At 35.6% G+C, this 20,310-nt stretch overlaps 1 protein-coding gene across 3 annotated transcripts; it reads left to right on the top strand.

The window, feature by feature from the left end:
* The first annotated feature begins 516 nt into the window (after positions 1–516).
* LOC140819438 (protein ACTIVITY OF BC1 COMPLEX KINASE 7, chloroplastic) lies at positions 517–19,865 on the top strand. Of its 3 annotated transcripts, none has more exons than XM_073179530.1 (18): positions 517–891; positions 1,850–2,247; positions 2,453–2,596; positions 2,867–2,992; positions 3,104–3,191; positions 3,268–3,361; positions 11,813–11,906; positions 12,253–12,307; positions 12,450–12,541; positions 12,637–12,807; positions 12,956–13,012; positions 13,165–13,248; positions 13,398–13,482; positions 13,574–13,635; positions 13,712–13,786; positions 13,943–14,047; positions 14,140–14,281; positions 19,654–19,865. In XM_073179530.1, the coding sequence occupies exons 2-18, from the start codon at positions 1,852–1,854 to the stop codon at positions 19,725–19,727; spliced, it is 1,944 nt and encodes a 647-aa protein (XP_073035631.1). In that variant the 5' UTR covers positions 517–891; positions 1,850–1,851; the 3' UTR covers positions 19,728–19,865. The 3 variants fall into 3 exon arrangements, with proteins under 3 accessions (XP_073035631.1, XP_073035629.1, XP_073035630.1); XM_073179528.1 differs by having other exon boundaries at positions 1,661–2,247; positions 19,654–19,864; XM_073179529.1 differs by lacking the exon at positions 19,654–19,865 and adding an exon at positions 15,052–15,296 and having other exon boundaries at positions 1,661–2,247.
* The last annotated feature ends 445 nt before the right edge of the window (positions 19,866–20,310 follow it).

The raw sequence follows: 20,310 nt of genomic DNA, 5'->3' as shown, positions 1-20,310 counted from the left end.
GCAAAGTCACGGAGTAGCGAGGTAGTGGAAAGAAGCACTCAATAATCTGGAAGAAAAAAAGCATCTGTAGAATGAGAGAAACAACACAACTCAACATCACAACTATGGCAAACTCTTTGCTAAAATCATGGCATTAGTTCAAGCAAACTCACTTTTTCATTTTAGATTCTAGATATTTTCATCAATTTGATTCCACTTTCCAGTGTTTTCAGCAACTTTAATAAATTATTTAGCTTTCTAAATTTCTACATATTGTTGTAGATACAAAAATTATGAGAGATTTTATGTCTTCAATTTTTAGATTACTTTTCTTCTTTTTTTAGCATAGAATCTTCTAAAGAAATTATAACTTGCTATCAAATTAGATTAAAAAAATGAGAAAATTAAGAAAATAAAAAAAAATTAGATTTCTAAATCGTTTAAAATTTAGAAGATAGATTATTTACATCAATTGGTGCTCACAATAATATATTAATAAGTTCCAAATCATAACAATGGCGTGATGCAACAGCCAAGATTCTTGAGGAGCAAACGCTTACACGAGTGAAGCAAATCTGGGCGGTGGTAGCTGTTGGAAGATATTATCATACTCAACTTTGTTTTTTCCCTTGAAATGGTAGGCCCTTCAACTAGAACTAACCAATGAAAAAGAGAGACGACTTAGCTGAAATTAAGGACGGATGAAACAAGTGAGTACCACAGATGCAAGAAAGCTACAAGGGGAGATACCCCCTTATATGGGTTTTTTTTTTTCAATTGCCTCCTCCTCGAGGTGACGTAAAAGGGTCAAAGTTCAAGAATATTGCATTTGGCGCCGATTCGAAAGAACCCACGACGGATTCTTACAATATACTCCTGAGAGCTTCTGGGTTTGATTCTTTATTCTTAATTGTAAGCTCTTTTCTTTGTTTACTTTCTGGTTTTTTCTTCTAATGACTACTCAACATTAGATTTTTTACTGTTGTTCGTGTCAAAAATTTTAGCTGAATTTGTTTTGGTGTGTTGTTTCGGTTGTTGGAAAATCTGATCATTCATGACCGATTGGTATTTGTATATGGACACAATCGAAGGGCAGAAATAATGGTTCACTTATAGATTTTGGAGAGTATTGCGGAAGAAGATCAAGGCATGGAGCCTTTTTCATTGAATCGTGAATTGAAGAGAATGGAAAATGAAAGTAACTAACTGTATATTAAGACCTATCTATATATTTAACCGTATTCCAACTACTTCTCTTTTTAATGCTAACTGACTTTTTGTAACTTAATAGAGAGTCAATTTTATATAGGGGACAAGAAAGGGAAAATAAAGTATTTTGGTGGAAGAAATGAAAAAGGTCGGCAGTTGGATTTTTATATAAGTTATTCCTGAAAGTTGTTGTTTTTGGCTTTGGGTGAACAATCTTGCACTTACCCATGATGGGTTTTCATTGAATGGGGGGTGCCTACTAACTATTGTTCATCTTTTTTAAAGTGTAGTGAGAAATTTTCCCTTTTTCTATTATCACACGTATATATGCGAACACTCACAGCAACGATCTCAAATCAATAGATCCCGGTTTTGGTACTTCAATTTTTTGAAAATTTGAGTTAATGATCATATTTCTTGCTTCCTTTTGCTGTAAACGAATCTTTCTAATCATCATTCGATTCATCTTCAGGCCTCATATCTCCAATGGCGGCGATATTGGCTTCTCATAGTTGCTGTTGTGGCATTGGAGAGTTAAAAAATAATGGAAGAGTGGATAATCTGAATTTCTTTGGCTCAGCTTCAAACCATAGTGAGTCAAAATTCGAAGAAAATGCTTACAAGCTTGTGAAAATTGACAAACACCATAAATTTCAAGCAGAAATGCAGCGGAAAGAATTACCCACGAAATCAGGTTCGAATCGCCGGGCCATTAAAATGGTTCCTACAACTGACCACAGAAAAAATATGTTGTCATCCGCAAGTACTTCTGATGTTGTAAATGGATCTGTTAAGACCATCAATGGAGTAAATGTAGTTAATGGATCAAGCCTGGTTAAGAGAGATTCAACTCTGCCGCTTGCAAAATCTACGGGCCTTCCGCCCATTGAAGGGATGAAAGTTTTGCCTAATGATGAAGGTTTTAGTTGGGCAAATGAAAATTATAATTCGATCCAGAGAAGTATAGATGTATGGTTCTTTGTCATTTCATTACGTGTTCGTGTTCTATTGGACAATGCTAAGTGGACATACATCGGAGGCTTCACTGAAGATAAGCAGGTATGATTGGTTGGTTGTACTGGTACAATTTATATCATGTCTTAAATCTAAGAATGGAAAACAATTTTGATTTGGGGCGGAGTTTGATGCGTGGTACCAAAAAAAAAAACTTTTGTAGGAGGGGATGACATTTACGGATAAACAAGTAAGTTTGAATCAATATTTAAATATCATCTTCTTAGGTATAGTTGTACTTAATTTACAGGCAAAAAGACGGCAACAAACTTCCTCATGGCTACGAGAATCTTTACTGCAACTTGGTCCAACTTTTATCAAACTTGGGCAGTTGTCCTCCACAAGGTCTGACCTGCTTCCTAAAGAATTTGTCAATGAGCTTGCCAGTTTACAGGTACAATATGATACATTGAAAATGTGACCTTAGTCTCTTAGTTGTTTCATGTTAATTGTCCCACATCGGTAGGATAAATAACCTGGGAGTTGCATATATTTGCTTGGACAATCCTCCCCCTTGAGCTAGCTTTTGGGGTTGAGTTAGGTCCAAGTTCCAATCTTAACATTTCATACTACTCATATCTGGTCGTCTTCATCTTTTCCAAGGAACTTTAAGATTGAGTCCCAAATTTTTACGTTTTCCCCCAAAAAATTGGTTGATTTTCAGGATAGAGTGCCGGCATTTTCACCAAAAAAAGCGAAAAATTTCATTGAAAAGGAATTAGGTGCTCCGATCCAAGTGTTATTCAAGGAGTTTGAAGAGCTACCAATTGCAGCTGCTAGTCTTGGTCAGGTGTTTGCTTTATGTTTTGATTTCCCTTTCTTTTGAGAGAAAAATCATATGTTTACTATCAAATGTAGTAATTCTTCTAATGTTAAACTGTCTTTCCTACGACTCCTTTAGGTACACAGGGCTATTTTGCACAATGGAGAAAAAGTTGTGGTGAAAGTTCAGAGACCGGGACTAAAGAAACTTTTTGACATTGATCTTCGTATGCGAGCTACAATCAAACGATTTTCTTGTAGACAATAGCTTATGTATTGTGCTAAACAACATGCTTTGGGCAGGAAATTTAAAGCTGGTGGCTGAATATTTTCAAAGTAGTGACACTCTTGGTGGTCCATCAAGGGATTGGGTTGGAATATATGAAGAGTGTGCCAAGTAAGTTGGACATGCCCACATAAGTTTCCTGTAATTATTATATATTAAAAGAGAAGCTCTAAAAAGGATATTATTTAGTTTTTTCTGCTGCCTGATTCTGAGGCTGCTAGCATTCGAATAACATGATAGGCTACTCATACTTGATATCCTCGGTTGGATATGCTGTCATGAACTAATAGAAATAAAAAAACAAATTCTAGTTTAATTTTCAACATACATAATATTCTAAATCAGTATGAAAAAATGATATTTTTTATTTAGATTGCCTCAACTCTATTTTTCTTTCAGAAGTTAGATGGTATTCATTAACCAGCATTCGTTTTAAACTCTATGGTCGATATGATACAGTGTAAATTCATCTCAACAGAGGATATTTAAATGCAAAAAGCATTCAGATTTCATTTATTTTGATCATGTTCCTTCGATGAATCAATTAGAAAATATCTCTCTATCTATTGTTAATTTTTTCTTATTGAAGCAAATCTAATTTGCTTATTTGGAGAAAATTTTCTTACCACATTTTGGTGATGGCCGTGACTTTCGAGGAGAAATTGGAGAGGATTTGAGGTGGTTTTGTGTGCAATTTTCCATCATCAAGTAATGAGCTTTAATGATGTATTTATAGAGTGAGACTGTTAATCTCATCAGGAGTCTCACTCCCACAAAGACTCTTAGCCTTTGTGGTACTAGAACTCTTTCTATTCGTTATAATTAAATTCCCATAATATTAATATATAATATATTTATCAACTTTTGATAATACATGATTTATTAATACCATATATATATACAAATATTTCATATCACCATATAAAATATATATGTATATCCATTAAATTTAATAACTATTATTTCATTTATATAATTAACTCATAGGTTAATATAATTCTAGACACCTTTAGAATATTTACGAGAATTTGTACATGTTAGTAGTGTCCACTACTCCTCTATAATATTTACGGGAATTTGTATATGTTAGTAGTCACCACTACTAGTGTGGGGACCGGACGCTAATCATACACTTAATCAGTTATTAGGACTTAATCAGTTATTAGGACAATATAATCAATTAAAATAAACAGGGTCTAAATTTTTTTTAAAATGCGGAACGTAATGGAAATCATTTATTATACATATCAGTATAAAATAAAGTACAAGTCCTGTACCGCATACATTTATTCAACTAAGGTTTAACAGCTAAATGTCAAGTGTCCAAACCCTATCTCTAATCCAGATCCGTAGTCTCCACTCTAATCTCGATCTATCTTCATCTCCTCGACCCTGAACCTGTCCCACCTGTTGTCATGTACACATACAAACAAGACAACAGCCGGATAATACCGGTGAGAAAGATATCCCAGTATAAATCAATGAAACATGCAATCATATGATAAACATAAAAGCATGAACAGGTAACAGTAATATGTATCAAATTCTGAAACATAATCAATATAAAACTGTCGACAATGCTCGTGACTCCACGACTCAGACTAGACTCAATACTAGTCTAGGGATCCCGGTTTCCAGATGTTGGTATTCCTATATCGACCAACAGTAATAGAAAAGACTCCAGTTCTATCCACGTCGATATAACCAAACATCCAGTGTCCTGACCTATCCGTCATAGACTGTGGTCCTATCATCAGTACACTATCTTGTGACATCGTGCAATGTGCCCGTGGCGATCCCACCGCTATCAGACACTTCAGTCACAAGATCACTCGACTAATACCTGCTTTCTATACATCCATAGAACAAGCATATCAAGTCAAAGCAATTAACATAATAATAAGAAGTATGTGATTTAGGGAAACTCAAGTATATCCTACTCGAGTCGATCTCCCAATACACATTGACTTATACCTTTATCTTCTCGATCTGACGAGGACGAAGTCCCGAATTCAACCCTATCCATACCCAATCTTGCAATGACAATATCGAACAGGCACAATAACAATATATAACTCAATTCAGAACCTGTTCTGATCAATACTCAATTCAAAATACAATTTGATCAATGTCAATCGACATACGGTACAACAATACAATCTCAATCAATCGTAAATCTGATCAATATCAATCTACTGATGTTTCGACGGTATAATAATACAGTCTCGATAATCCCGTCAGTGCCAACATCACAGATATAATACCAGCACTCATAATTAATATCGGTACAACTCATAATCTCAATAACAATACATATCTGATATCGAATCTCAATTAATCAACTCCAAAAATCATAACAATTACATAAACAGTCTGTTCTTTAATCTGACTTCGATTCTACGATGTCTAATGTATCATAAACACCATATATGATTCCTATTTGATTCTGACAATATCATAACTTCAAATCGTATCTAAACGTAACAAAACTTACGTCCAGTTGTAGCCTGTAACAATAGGAGCACTGTACTGAAGTCGGATTAGAATTCAGACGGACGGATTTCTCGTAAATCACGAATCTTCCACGTCGAAGAAAACTTGAACTTTTTCCCCAAATTCCTCGTTTTCTACTGATTAACGTTTGTATGTATATATATATATATATATATATATATATATAACTCGTGCATGTCATAAACGCGACCCATTTTCCTTCTGCATGCCGCGCGCATATGCGCGCCCAAGCCCCGCGCATATGCGTCGGAAGCTTTATCCGGAAATTGCTACTGTAGTGCTCGCGCATATGCGCGCTCCATCGTCGCGCATATTCGCGAGACTTACTGTCTCGTGCACACACCCACTCGCGCATATGTGCACCATCTCGGCGCATATGCGCCCAAGGTTCTGGACATCCGTAAGCGCGCACATGCGCGCGAAAGATTCTGCCTACTTCGCGCATGTGCGCCCGTCCACGTCGCTTATGTGCGCCAATGCACACCCTCGCACATGTGTTTCGCGACTTTTCTCATCTTTTCCGGTCTAATCTTTTCCATCAATAATCATATCAATTAATCCATAATTCATTTCAGATTAATTTCAGATTATGGTAATCAAATTCTCGGGCCTTACAACTAGTACAATCATTATAACCCGATCGACGATCCGAGTGCGCCGATGTATCAAGGATACAAGTCTTGTTCATATAATAAAATTGAAATTTTCGAATATCAAAATTTTCACTTACCATATTGGGCGGCTGCCAGTTTTAGTTAACTCCTTCACAAAACAAGTAGTTCTACTGTCCTTTCTTATTTAGCAATCATGCTAACTTTCATTTCTTCCATCCTATTGAATCAACTCATAAACTCCTTTATAAGCTTTCTGTTTGATCTCTATCAAACTATATTAGCCAAATTCCAACTCCTTGATATTTGACTATCTCAACGGGAACACAAAATCTGATACTTGTGTGACCCTCAATAGTTCAGGGATACAGCTAGCTGTGGGTTCACATCTCCATGTGATTCAGAATAATATTTATTCTTATTTGGGTTTACCCTAGTTAATCCTATTCTTTTCATCAACTCTCTGATCAAGAATGTCATAACTCATTTCTGATTACACCCATCGGATCATGCTAAGAACGTCTAGTAGCATCGCTTCATGATACTCTAGGTATCACTGATAGTGTCTGCAATAACCTTTAGTCATGGTTAGTGTACAGTACGGTCCCTTCAACACATATATCCCGGTCTAATCTGCAACCATTGGCATATCTAGAGTTGCATATGAATCCGACAATGATGCGATTTATCTTTGAGAACTAATAGTGTCATGGTATGTACAACTAGGAAAACACCTTTCCGTAAAGCACATTTTTTGCTCTGGCCAGAGACTCCTTGCACTATTAACTCATCAGATCACATAGAATATCTTCACCCTTAGGCGAACGCTGAATCTCCGACTACAATGCATTTGCTCCTATGTATTTCGAAACTACACCCAACCTCGCCACTTGATGACCCTCGATGGAGTCGGTAAACGGATCAAAGTGCATGCTAATACGTGTAGACCCTACATTGTCCCGGGTCAAAGGACTAACGGTGTACAACCATAACTGCGCACTATTCCACTCGATAAGTGGGAAGCACTTGGATAGTCTGAGGGAGGGTTGTTCAGTGCACGTCATATGATCACCGATCTGTGTGAATGGACATCTCCATGCCCTTGCCAATGAAACATGGCGTTTACATCACAGATGCTAGTCTCAAGCTCGAGCAACCTTTATCCTTGTTTTAGGCGGCTGATTCAACTAGTAACCTGTATAGAATATACGGTACACTTCCTAATTTGTTCCATGATCTTACGTTGCGACGCAGACCTTTTGGTACTTATTGTATATTCAAGAAATTTATCTATGCAGGTTGCATGGCCGTACAGATAAAGTATAATGACATAATCGAATAAAAGCATAAAATATTATTAAAATAAAGATTGTTTTACATTAGAGTCAATAAAGCTCGAACCACAAGTTGGCTTACCGGGCACCTACTCTAACAATCTCCCACTTGTCCTATAGCCAACTACCAATAGATTTTAGACTCATTGCTTCGTGATGCTTCTCAAACAATGGTCCTAGCAGGGGGCTTCGTTAGTGGATCAACAACGTTATGTACGAAGGAGACTCTCTCTACCGATATGTCTCCTCTTCCCACAATCTCCCAGATTATGTGGAACTTCCTCAGTATATCTTTGTATTGCTGATGAGACCTCGGTTCCTCCGCTTGCGCAATGGTACCGGTGTTGTCACAATAGGCCAGGACTGTGTCAACTATTTGAGGAAGGACACCCAACTCTTGGATGAAATTCCTCATCCAAACACCCTCATTTGCTGCAGCCGATGCAGCTATGTATTCGGCCTCAGTGGTAAAATCCATTGTGGTGTCTTGCTTGGAACTCTTCCAAGAGACAACACCACCATTGAGGTTGAATACAAATCCAGAGGTCGATTTCGAATCATCCAAATCTGATTGGAAGCTAGAATAAGTGTAGGTTTCCAATTTTAGTTCTCCACTCTCGTATACCAAGAACAAATTCATAGTTCTTCTCAAGTACTTAAAAATGTCCTTCACTGCTTTTCAATGAAGTTGAACAGGATTCGACTGATATCTACCTGCAACACTCAGTGCATATGCAATATCGGGTCGAGTGGATATCATACCATACATAATACTGTCTATGGCAGCCGCATATGGAATGCGGCTCATGGTTTCTATCTCTTCATCAGTTTTACGACACATAGACTTGGATATAGTCACACTATGAGACATTGGGAGATATTCTCTCTTGGACTCCTCCATAGAGAATCTCCTCAGTATGGTATTGATATATGTTGATTGGATGAGGCCTAACATTCTCTTTGATCTATCCCTATAGATCTGTATTCCTAATATATATGATGCCTCACCCATATCCTTCATTGAGAACTAACCAGCTAACCATATTTTAGTTAACTGCAACATCCCTATATCATTCCCAATGAGTAGCATGTCATCAACATAAAGCATTAGGAATGTTACTGCACTCTTACCGATCTTCATGTATACACAAGGTTCCTCAGGATTTTTGGTAAAATCAAACTCTTTGATAATGTTGTCAAATCTGAGGTTCTAGCTCCTTGATGCCTGTTTGAGTCCAAAAATGGATCTCTGAAGTCTGCATACTTCATGCTCACTTCCTACTGACCCAGTACGGTGCCCGAGACGCTTCCGGGCAGCTGCCCGCTAGGCAGACCCAAAAAGTTTTATTTTTTATTTTTAAAAATCTTGTTTTTGAAAAAAAAATTTGAGGGCCGTTTTTTCTTAAAAATTCTTACGTGGTTAGAAATAATAAACCCAACACAATTTAATTAAAACACACGATTGAGAATAACCTGCTCTGATACCACTATTGGGACATAGTGTTCTCTTAGCCAAGACGCAACGGATGTTTAAAATTTTTGTTCTTAGGTGTCGTGTTTTTGGAAACATTCATAAGGCGTTTCGGATTATACATTCGCATATTAAACGCTGGACTCCAAACTATTCCAGATTTTAAGCGGAGATAGCCCTTCTTGTAAATTCTTACGAATTCCTTTGATTGTCTAATTAGGTCCACGATCAAAAGAAATCGCAAACGATTTGTGCATTGAGACTGGAGCCTCCAAATTTCCAAAATGCGGGGACAGTGCAGCGGAGTCGGCGCGGCGGTGAAGGACACAAGGTGGCCGAAAATTTCTTCACTAGAAACTCATGGTGGCCGAGACTTGTGTTTTCAAAAGTGGGAGGTTTTTGTAAATATTTTCTTATTGATTCTTAATCAATAATTAAGCAAATATAATTTGCTTATTTGGACAAAATTTTCTTCCCACATTTTTATGATGGCCGTGACTTTCAAGGAGAAATTGGAGAGAATTTGTGGTGGTTTTGCGTGCAATTTTCCATCATCAAGTAATGAGCCGTAATGGTGTATTTATAGAGTGAAACTCCTAATCTAATTAGGAGTCTCATTCCCACAAAGACTCATAGTCTTTGTGGTTCTAGGACTCTATCTATTCATTATAATTATATTCTCATATTATTAATATATTTATCAACTTTTGATAATACATGATATATTAATGTCATATATATACACATATTTCATATCACCATATAAAATACATATGTATATCGATTAAATTAAATATCTATCATTTAATTTATATAACTAACTGATAGGTTAATTTAATTCTAGACTCCTCTAGAACATTTACGGGAATTTGTACATGTTAGTAGTCACCACTACTAGTACAATCATTTAATCAGTAAATTCTCAATTTACTAAATAAATGATTTCGAACTTGTCTAACGTGGATCGACGATCTGAGTGCGCCAATATATCAATTTTACAAGGCTTGTTCATATAAAAAATTGAAATTTTCGAAGACCAAAATTTTCTCTTACCATATTGGACGGCTACCAGTTTTAGTGAACTCATTCACAAAACAGGCAGTTCCACTCTCCTTCCTTATTTGGCAATCATGCTAACTTTCATTTCTTCCATCCTGTGAAATCAACTCATAAACTCTTTATAAGCTTCCTGTTTGATCTTCATCAAACTATAGTCGCTAAATTCCAACTCCCTGAAATTTGACTATCTCAATGGGAACATAGAATCCGATACTTGTGTGACTCTCAATGGTTCAGGGATACAGCTAGCCGTGGGTTCACATCTCCATGTGATTCATAATAACATTTATTCATATTCGGATTTACCCTAGTTACCCTAGTTAACCCCATTTTTTCATCAACTTCTTGATCAAGAATGTCAGAACTCATTTCTGATTGCACCCATTAGATCATGGTAAGAACGTCTAGTATCATCGCCCCATGATTCCCTAGGTAACACTGATAGTGCCTGCAAGAACCTTTAGTCATAGTTAGCGTATAGTACGGTCTCTTCAACACATATATCTCGGTCAAATATGCATCCATAGGTATAGGGAGAGTTGCATATGAATTCGACAACGATGCGGTTTATCTTTGAGTAGTAATAGTTTCATGATATGTGCAACTAGGAAAACACCTTTCCCTTAAGCACGTTTTTTGCTCTGGCAGAGACTCCTTGCTCTATTAACTCATCAGATCACATAGGATATCTTCACCCATAGGCGAACGATGAATCCCCAACTATAATGCACTTGTTCTTACGTATTTCGAAACTACACCCAACCTCGCCACTTGACGACCCTCGATGGAGTCGGTAAACGGATCAAAGTGCATGGTAATACATATAGCCCCTACATTGTCCTAGGTCAAAGGACTAATGATGTACAACCATAACTGCAGACTATTCCACTCGATAAGTGGGAAGCACTTGGATAGTCCGAGGAAGGGTTGTTCAGTGCATCATTATATGATCACTCATATGTGTGAATGGACATCTCTATGCCCTTGCAAATGAAACATGGTGTTTAGATCACAGATACTAGTCTCAATCTCGAGCTACCTATATCTTTGTTTTAGGCGGCTGATTCGACTAGAAACCTGTTTAGAAAATACGGTACACTTCCTAATGAGTTACATGATCTTACATTGCGACGCATAGGTCATGGTACCTATTGTATATTCAAGGAATATCTATGCATCTTGCATGTATATACCGATAAAGTATAATGTCAAAATCGAATAAAATCGTAAAATATTATTAAAATAAAGATTTTTTTACATTGTAGTTAAAAAAGCTCGAGCCATAAGTTGGCTTGCCGGGCACCTACTCTAACAGTTTGAAAATGTTTAAAAAAGTGATTATGAATCATTTGCAAAAACTACCTTAGATTCGCACGACAAGGTGTGCACTTATTTTCCATTTGATATGTCCAATTTCTCTTTACTTCTGTCTATCATCATGTTTGATGCAGATTTTTTAGTGACTGATAATAATGGTGGTAGCTATTAAGTTCCGTTAATTACTTTTTTGCTGTATGCTTGCTGGTTTTGCATAGATTCGTTGGCTCTCATTTAATGTTTTTGGAAATTTCAGGATCTTGTACGAGGAAATTGATTATATAAATGAAGGAAAGAATGCTGATAAGTTCCGTCGGGATTTTCGTAATATCAAGTGGGTCCGAGTACCTGTATGTTTCCTCCCTGCTAGCTGTATTCTCTCAAAAAACTAATTCAAGATTCATTTGATAGACACATAAAATAGCAAGCCAATTTGCGCTTCAAACGCATGGTGCATATTTCAGAATCTTAAAGTTCACAATCACACCTCTAGCAATATTTATTTCATTGTCCCGTTTTTCTAAATTACGAATAAAAGCACTTTTTGACATTTTTTTATTTCGAAGAGTTTATGTAATTCCAGTAAGATAAATATGTGCAATCTACTATTGACGGGAAATGTGATTCATTTAAGTTCTGTACGCAATTATTTGGCAACCTTGGATGTCATTATTGCGATATTATTCTTTCTTTCAGATGGTCTGCTGGGATTATACAACAACAAAAGTGTTGGCTTTGGAGTATGTTCCAGGTCTCTCTCTCAATCTCATAATTATGGAATCCCGAACTTCGTTGGCAATATTGATCATTTTTTGTGTTTGTTCTGACTCTTTTTAAGCCCATTGTTTGTTTTTTTATGTTGTTCACACTTTATGAATCTTGTCCATGTTCAGGAGTTAAGATAAATGATCTAGACACGATAGCGACACGGGGCTTTAGTAGATCCCGACTTTCATCGCATGCTATTGAAGCCTATTTAATTCAGGTGAGTTCAATACCATCAATTTATTAAATCTTTTTAATAAAGCTTTCATTTGTTTATCTTGTGATTGTTTCTCCGAAATCATGCAACCGTATCAGATACTGAAGACTGGTTTCTTTCATGCTGATCCTCACCCTGGGAATCTTGCCGTTGATGTGGACGAAGCTCTCATATATTATGACTTTGGTATGATGGGAGACATCAAGAGTTTTACGAGGGAGAGACTATTAGACCTTTTCTACGCTGTTTATGAAAAGGATGGGAAAAAGGTTCGATATTTTAAAATTTTACTTCAATATAGTTTGACATGTAGGAATTTATACTGCAAGAATAGGTTGTAAATATTTCGCGGTTGTAAATATTTCGCAGCATATTGGCTTGTTAAAATGGTTTTCTAAACTTGCTGTACTTGTTCAGGTTATGAAAAGTCTGATCGACCTTGGCGCACTTCAGCCGACCGGGGATTTGTCCGCAGTACGCTCTTTCCCGAACTAAATTTCATTTCTATTGTTCATTTTTCTGACAACAAAGAAAACCAAAAAGGAATGGAAGCTGTGACCTTATGATTGACTTAGAACAACTTAACACGGTTTCTGAGCTATCACTTTTTTTTTTTTGGATTTTAGGTGAGGAGATCAGTACAGTTTTTCTTAGATAATTTGTTAAGTCAAAGACCTGATCAGCAGCAAACTTTGTCGGCCATTGGTGAGGTGCACAGATACTGACTTCTTGGTTGAAAAACTTTTTTTAACCTATGCATTATGTGCCGAAATCAGGGAACAACATATGGTTTATAGTGTGATTGTATAACTCACAGGGCTGCGAGTAATGACGCGTCAAAATACTTCTACTTGTGCAGGATTTATTTGCGATAGCAACTGATCAGCCATTTCGGTTTCCTTCCACTTTTACATTTGTGCTCAGGGCCTTCTCGACACTTGAAGGTGATCTTTTTCTCTTGAAAGAAATCAAAATGATTGGATTTCCCATATCTTGCTGTATTAGATTTTTAGCAGTTTAATGTATATCTTCCAGGCATTGGTTGCAACCTGGATCCTGAGTTTTCCTTCGCTAAGATTGCTGCACCATATGCACAAGTTTGTCCTATATTCATGCAAATGTTCTAATATATGTGACTTTAATGTTCAAACACTCAAACCAATTTACACGCAGGAGCTATTAGATCTTAAGCAGCAGCAACGGACTGGGACGCAGCTCGTGCAAGAGATTAGAAAACAAGCAGATGATGTATTTTACTTCACTTATTCTCGTTTTTGCTCTCTTGCCCGTTCTAAAATAACCAGAAACGTGCAAAAAGATCAAATTTTTTTCGACATTTCTCATCTTTTTGATATTCAGAAAAATTTCCACCAAAATATTGATGGGGTTCTAATCATTGTTCAGGCTAGGTCTTCCACAATCTCAATGCCTTATAGAATCCAGCGGATAGAAGATTTTGTAAAACAACTCGAGTCTGGAGACTTAAAGCTCCGAGTCCGAGTCCTTGAGGTTCTTTTCCCGCCATTTTCCTTTTTAAATTAAATGATATATAAATTCTAATCAAAACAAAAGAAAGAAAATTAAAAATCCTCATTTTTCAGTCGGAGAGAGCGGCTCGAAAAGCAAACATCCTACAGATGGCTACCATATACGCAGTTTTTGGTGGTACCCTCCTAAATCTAGGCATCACACTCGGCAGTCAAGGCAGTCAATTTGTTGTGAATGGTTCTTTTCTTGGTGCAGGCAAGTACATTACTAACTGAAATATTTTCATATTTTGCTTATCATTGTGTTTTGCTGTGTGTATTATTTACATGAAATTTTTCTTACAAAATCTTACTCCTCGTCCAATTAAAATTATTAGTTCAACTTTCATTTGAGAAGATATAATTAGTTGGTGGTTGGTGAAGCATAAACAAAAATTTTGATTAACAACTATCTTTTTTTTTACGGTCGTTCTTTGTAATATTTTTTCGATTTAACTCAATTAATATATAAATTTATGAGAATTTATGTTAGAATTAAGAATTTTCAGGGATGATTTTTTACACTTGGAATGATTTTCTAAAAGTGCTATTTATTTTTTTACTTTAGTGTGTAATTACTATGTAAATTATCATGCTTAATAATAAATGTTGTAGTCGCGGGGGTATGTTGGGTATTTTAAAATTTTGATAGTTTGGTTATTTTTATTATGTAATTATTTTGTGGATTATCATTAAGCAAATTAATGTTTATAATACGGGTATGTTGGATATTTAAAAATTGATGGACCATGATGTCTATGTTAGTCGTTCTAGACCGCTTAATCTTGATAATATAGTATAGATATATGATAAACTTTGGTTAAAGAATCCATGTGCATCATCAGACCTTTGAATTTCAACTATTGTTAAAATAGCTAAACTTCGTGCTGGATTAGGAATTTTTTCGGGACCGAAAATTTTGTTCCCGTCCCTAATTCATCATATCTTGTTGCTGACGATAATTCAAAATTTCCTTGTGTTATGCAGGTGTTTTCTGTATCATGTTTATTCAATCTATGCAGAGGGTGAAAAAGCTTGATAAATTTGAGAAGATGATATGATAATTCAATTATACATACAGGTTTCTTTCCTTATTCATTGGTTAAGCCCACACAGGTTGGAAAATATTATTAGAATATAATAGTCGAGAAAAGAAAAAAGTAATATAACTCATAAATATTTATGTAGTTACTTTTATCAATGAGAAATTATTTTCTTCATTTTTTTCTTTTTTTTATTGTATTTTTTATTTTTGTTTACAATGAATTGTTTATGAGAAAAAATTTTACTAATTAGAGGTGCACACGACCTCAGTCGAGCTCGAGTATAATACTACTCGAACTTGACTCAAACTCGAACAAGTCTTAAATTCAAGCTCGAGATGTGAAAATATTGAGTTACTCGAATTAACATCTTTATGCAAATTCCAGAATTTTCTAAATATATGGTCTTATAGAGGTTGTCACATCTAGAACCTTCTATATTTTTTCTTGTTTTACACTTGTAGAATTATCTAGAATTTACTTGTATATATTAGAATTGTGTATATTAGTATAGATACAAATATCTAGAACCACGTAGATGGTAGAACATTCTAGAGAGTTAATCTCCATCGTTAGATCGAATAAATCACATCCATTCACGGTAGAAAACCACTAATATAAATAGGGTGAATTTCTTACTCGTAAATCATCCCGTTTTCAAACAATACTACTTTCTATTTCAAAGTTATATGATAGCAATCTTACTTAAGTCACCTGCACACAAACAAGACACAATATGTTGTTTTTCTAGCACTCATAGGGGCAAATTAAAGGAGCAAAGACCGCATGATTACTTAGAACGGCTAAGTCTGTGATGAGTCGTATCAGAGACTAGTTTGGTCTAATTTGTAGCAAGTGGTTATGGCAGGACAAGAAGTTGGTTCATCCCCTATGACTGAGGAAAGCGGAAGTGTAACGTACCGAACTTTTTAACCATTTTAAAATCTGCGGAAAAATAAAAATTTTCTTACATAAGAAATAAACTCTCAAATTTCGATTTAAAATAAACTGTTCATCCAAAAATAATTACAATAAAAAGATCGTAAATAAATTTTGCTACACGCTTGTTTAAACATCGTAACCCAAAACATGAAATCAGAGTAATAAAATTTGTCGTGCGTGAAATCGTAAAAACATTGGCGGTCCTCGGGTTTAGCCTCCCACTCAGTCCAAGCTAGCTCACTGGTCCGCACCCTAGTCTCCTCAAAGTCATCCTCACCTGCATCGATCAAGTCTAGTGAGTCTAAATACTCAACATGTATAAATTGGGCATAATAAGTACTGCGTAGTAAAACCACATGCAATATTTAAAATAGGGCGTACATACTTGAAACTTGAAAATGCGTGTAAAAGCTTGAACTTACATACGTAACATAGACGTGCCATAACTTGAAACTTTTCTGAAACATGTTTGTAACATACATACTTGAATTTACGTGAACTTCATCATTTTTTGTAGAGATATATTTCAAAGCAAGCAACTCATTTATAAAACGTCTGATCAAACCAAACCACAGTACTTAGCTGACAGGGAAGATCCACTTCCACATACATGAGATCTCCGTTCATGCTTTAACGGGTGGATTGGTCCTTGGTCATGCTTTACCGCTTTCCAATCCTGATCTAAACCAGGTCATGCTTTATCGGGGTGGATTGGTCACTGGTCATGCTTTACCGCTTTCCAATTCCATACATAATTTGGTCACGAGACATTTAGCATACCTCAAAAACTTGAAATATTTTTCTTTTGCACGTCGAACATACTTACTTGTCATTGAAGGATTTGTTGGATCTCGCTTGGGGACACTGCTGCACAAACTATCATGAGTTCAAACACTTATCTTGCATAACTTAGACGTAGGTAGCTCGTGCTCACCACTGAAATAACTAAATAGCTTATGACATTATATGTAGAACCCGTAAATTAGACTACGTATAAGCCATGCATAATTCTAGTATTTAAATTAAAATGATTTTTGTTGCATGAGTATTTAAATTATTTTCTTTAAATTTATTTATTTTATGCAATAGTTTAATGGTTAGCTTTTCAGTTAATTAAATTGAGGCCGGACCGGAGTTGGAGTAAAGAGATGAAACCTAATATTAAGAAAACATTTCCTAAAATTTATTTAAGATATATAATAAGTTAATTTGTTGTAAAAGAAAGCTTAAGGAATTATTTAAATAAATTGAAATAAGTAGTAAATAAAGTCCAATAATTAAATCCTTAATTCTCTAAAATATTTAATGAGTAGATAAAACACTAAAGATTTAAAATACAACATTTAAGAAATATTTTCCCCCTCCATTTTTATTAAAATTTTCGACCCTACCTTTAATTCATTTAAAATTTGTTGTCAACCCATTTATTTAATATTCTTCCTTATCCATTTCTTGGTAGATAATTCCCTCAATTTAAATCCTCATTTAATTAATATTGAAACAATATTCTACCGTGTCTATCTAGCAATATTTTCCCCCATTTAATTAAAAAACATTCGGTCACTTCCTTTAGGAGATTTAAAAAGTTTAGCAACTCATTTCTTTGAATTCTTTCCTAATCCATTTTCTTGGAAGATAATTATATCACAATAAATCTTCTATAATAATTAATTGAGCAAGATCCCACCCCACTTAGCTAGATAAAATCGGCCATTCCCCATTTTTAAAAGATTTAATTGTGATTTTCAACTCATTCTTTAATTATCCTCCCTTAACCTTTTCTAGGTAAATAATCTCCCAACTTTTAAATCTCTATCAAATCATTAATTAAACAACTTTCCCCCTTGCACCTAGTCTTGATTTCAACCTAGTGCAATCTATTATCCCTCATTAACCAAACAATATCACAACCATTTCTTATCTCACGAAGTTCAAAGATAATAAAGATTTCTTCCCTCCCTACAATCTTGCAACCTCCCATATTATTTTCCCTAGCCATCTCTCCCTCTCCTTCTACCGAAAATCAGAGGGAAATTCAGAACAAAAGCCGTGTGAAATCTGAGAGAATTAGTGAGGAAAAATCGAGGGAAAACAAGGTAGAAAAGTGCGCTCCGTCTCCTCCGCGCCGTGTCGTGTTTTCTTTTGTTTTCTTGTAGTGAAATGTGTCCCTTTGTGTTCGATTTCTGTCATGTTGCTGTCAAGGGGGAGTGTCTGATCATGGCTGCCTTAGGGGCCTATAGCCATGATTAGAACACCTCCATAGCATGTCTATGACGTGACCAAGTCGCCCCTTTGAGGCTTGGCCCACGATGGAAACGTTTTTTTTTTAAATCAAAACATGAACAGCCCCTTCGATCCCCATTTTATTTCAGCATGTGTACTCACGGTTTTGTGGCGTGGTGTGAATCTTGTTTGGCCTCTGGCCCATAGCCACGGTTCATACCATACCTCTTGATATCTAGATCGTGCCATGATCAACCAAATGGCCACTGGAATGGCCCATGACAGCAAGAACCGCCGCAACATTCCCACGCGCAGATTAGGTGCTCGGCTGGGACGTTTGTTTTGTTTCTTGGGTGGTTCGAATTGTGGCTGACCTATGGACCTTAGCCATGGTTGAAATCATTTCTTAGGATGTTGGTAAGAGCCTCTGGTTGGTGGTTCAAGCCCCAATGTTCGGTAGTCTCGAAAAAGACACAAGAAATCGAAGGCACAGCTGCTGTAATTTTTGACAACAAGCGTGCTGCGGTTCAAAGGCGTGTTCCGGGTTCATGGTTGCCTTTTAGCCTAGGGCCTTGGACTGGACAGTGCCTCATCGAGTTAGGAAGATCATGTTTTTGGCCGTTCGAGATTCGGATCATTTTAGAGGTCGTACGAGAATTTACGGTGCAATGTGCCAAAATGACTATCGAAAGAGCGTTTCACATTTTTGGCCTCCATTCACTAAATTTTGAGTACTGTAAATTTAGGAGCATTATTTCATCATTTTAGGCGTATTTTAATCATGACTATATGATGGTTTGGTATTGGTTTGTGTTGATACGAAGTCACGATTAAATACGAAGTCGTTAGACGAAATGGTCTCAGTTTTTTGATTCAATTTATGTTAGAATTAAGAATTTTCAGGGATGATTTTTTACAATTAGAATGATTTTCTAAAAGTGCTATTTTTTTTTTTACTTTAGTGTGTAATCACTATGTAAATTATCATACTTAATAATAAATGTTGTAGTCGCGGGGGTATGTTGGGTATTTTAAAATTTTGATAGGTTGGTTATTTTTATTATGTAATTATTTTGTGGATTATCATTAAGCAAATTAATTTTTGTAATACGGGTATGTTGGATGTTTAGAAATTAATGGACCATGATGTCTATGTTAATCGTTCTAGACCGCTTAATCTTGATAATATAGTATAGATATATGATAAACTTTGGTTAAAGAATCCATGTGCATCATCAGACCTTTGAATTTCAACTATTGTTAAAATAGCTAAACTTCGTGCTGGATTAGGAATTTTTTCGGGACCGAAAATTTTGTTCTCGTCCCTAATTCATCGTATCTCGTTGGTGACGATAATTCGAAATTTCCTTGTGTTATGCAGGTGTTTTCTGTGTCATGTTTATTCAATCTATGCAGAGGGTGAAAAAGCTTGATAAATTTGAGAAGATGATATGATAGTTCAATTATACGTACAGGTTTCTTTCCTTCTTATTCATTGGTTAAGCCCACACAGGGTGGAAAATATTATTAGAATATAATAGTCGAGAAAAGAAAAAAGTAATATAACTCATAAATATTTATGTAGTTACTTTTATCAATGAGAAATTATTTTCTTCATTTTTTTTCTTTTTTTAATTGTATTTTTTATTCTTGTTTACAATGAATTGTTTATGAGAAAAAAATTTACTAATTAGAGGTGCACACGACCTGAGTCGAGCTCGAGTATAATACTACTCGAACATGACTCAAACTCGAACAAGTCTTAAATTCAAGCTCGAGATGTTAAAATATTGAGTTACTCGAATTAACACCTTTATGGAAATTCCAGAATTTTCTAAATATATGGTCTTATAGAGGTTGTCACATCTAGAACCTTCTATATTTTTTCTTGTTTTACACTTGTAGAATTATCTAGAATTTACTTGTATATATTAGAATTGTGTATATTAGTATAGATACAAATATCTAGAACCACGTAGATGGTAGAACATTCTAGAGAGTAAATCTCCATCGTTAGATCGAATAAATCACATCCATT

This window comes from Primulina eburnea, chromosome 18 (assembly GCF_022965805.1).
Source record: "Primulina eburnea isolate SZY01 chromosome 18, ASM2296580v1, whole genome shotgun sequence".
Lineage (NCBI taxonomy): Eukaryota > Viridiplantae > Streptophyta > Magnoliopsida > Lamiales > Gesneriaceae > Primulina > Primulina eburnea.
The sequence above is the reverse complement of the archived record's forward strand: the minus strand, read 5'-3'. Positions and strand labels throughout refer to the sequence as shown.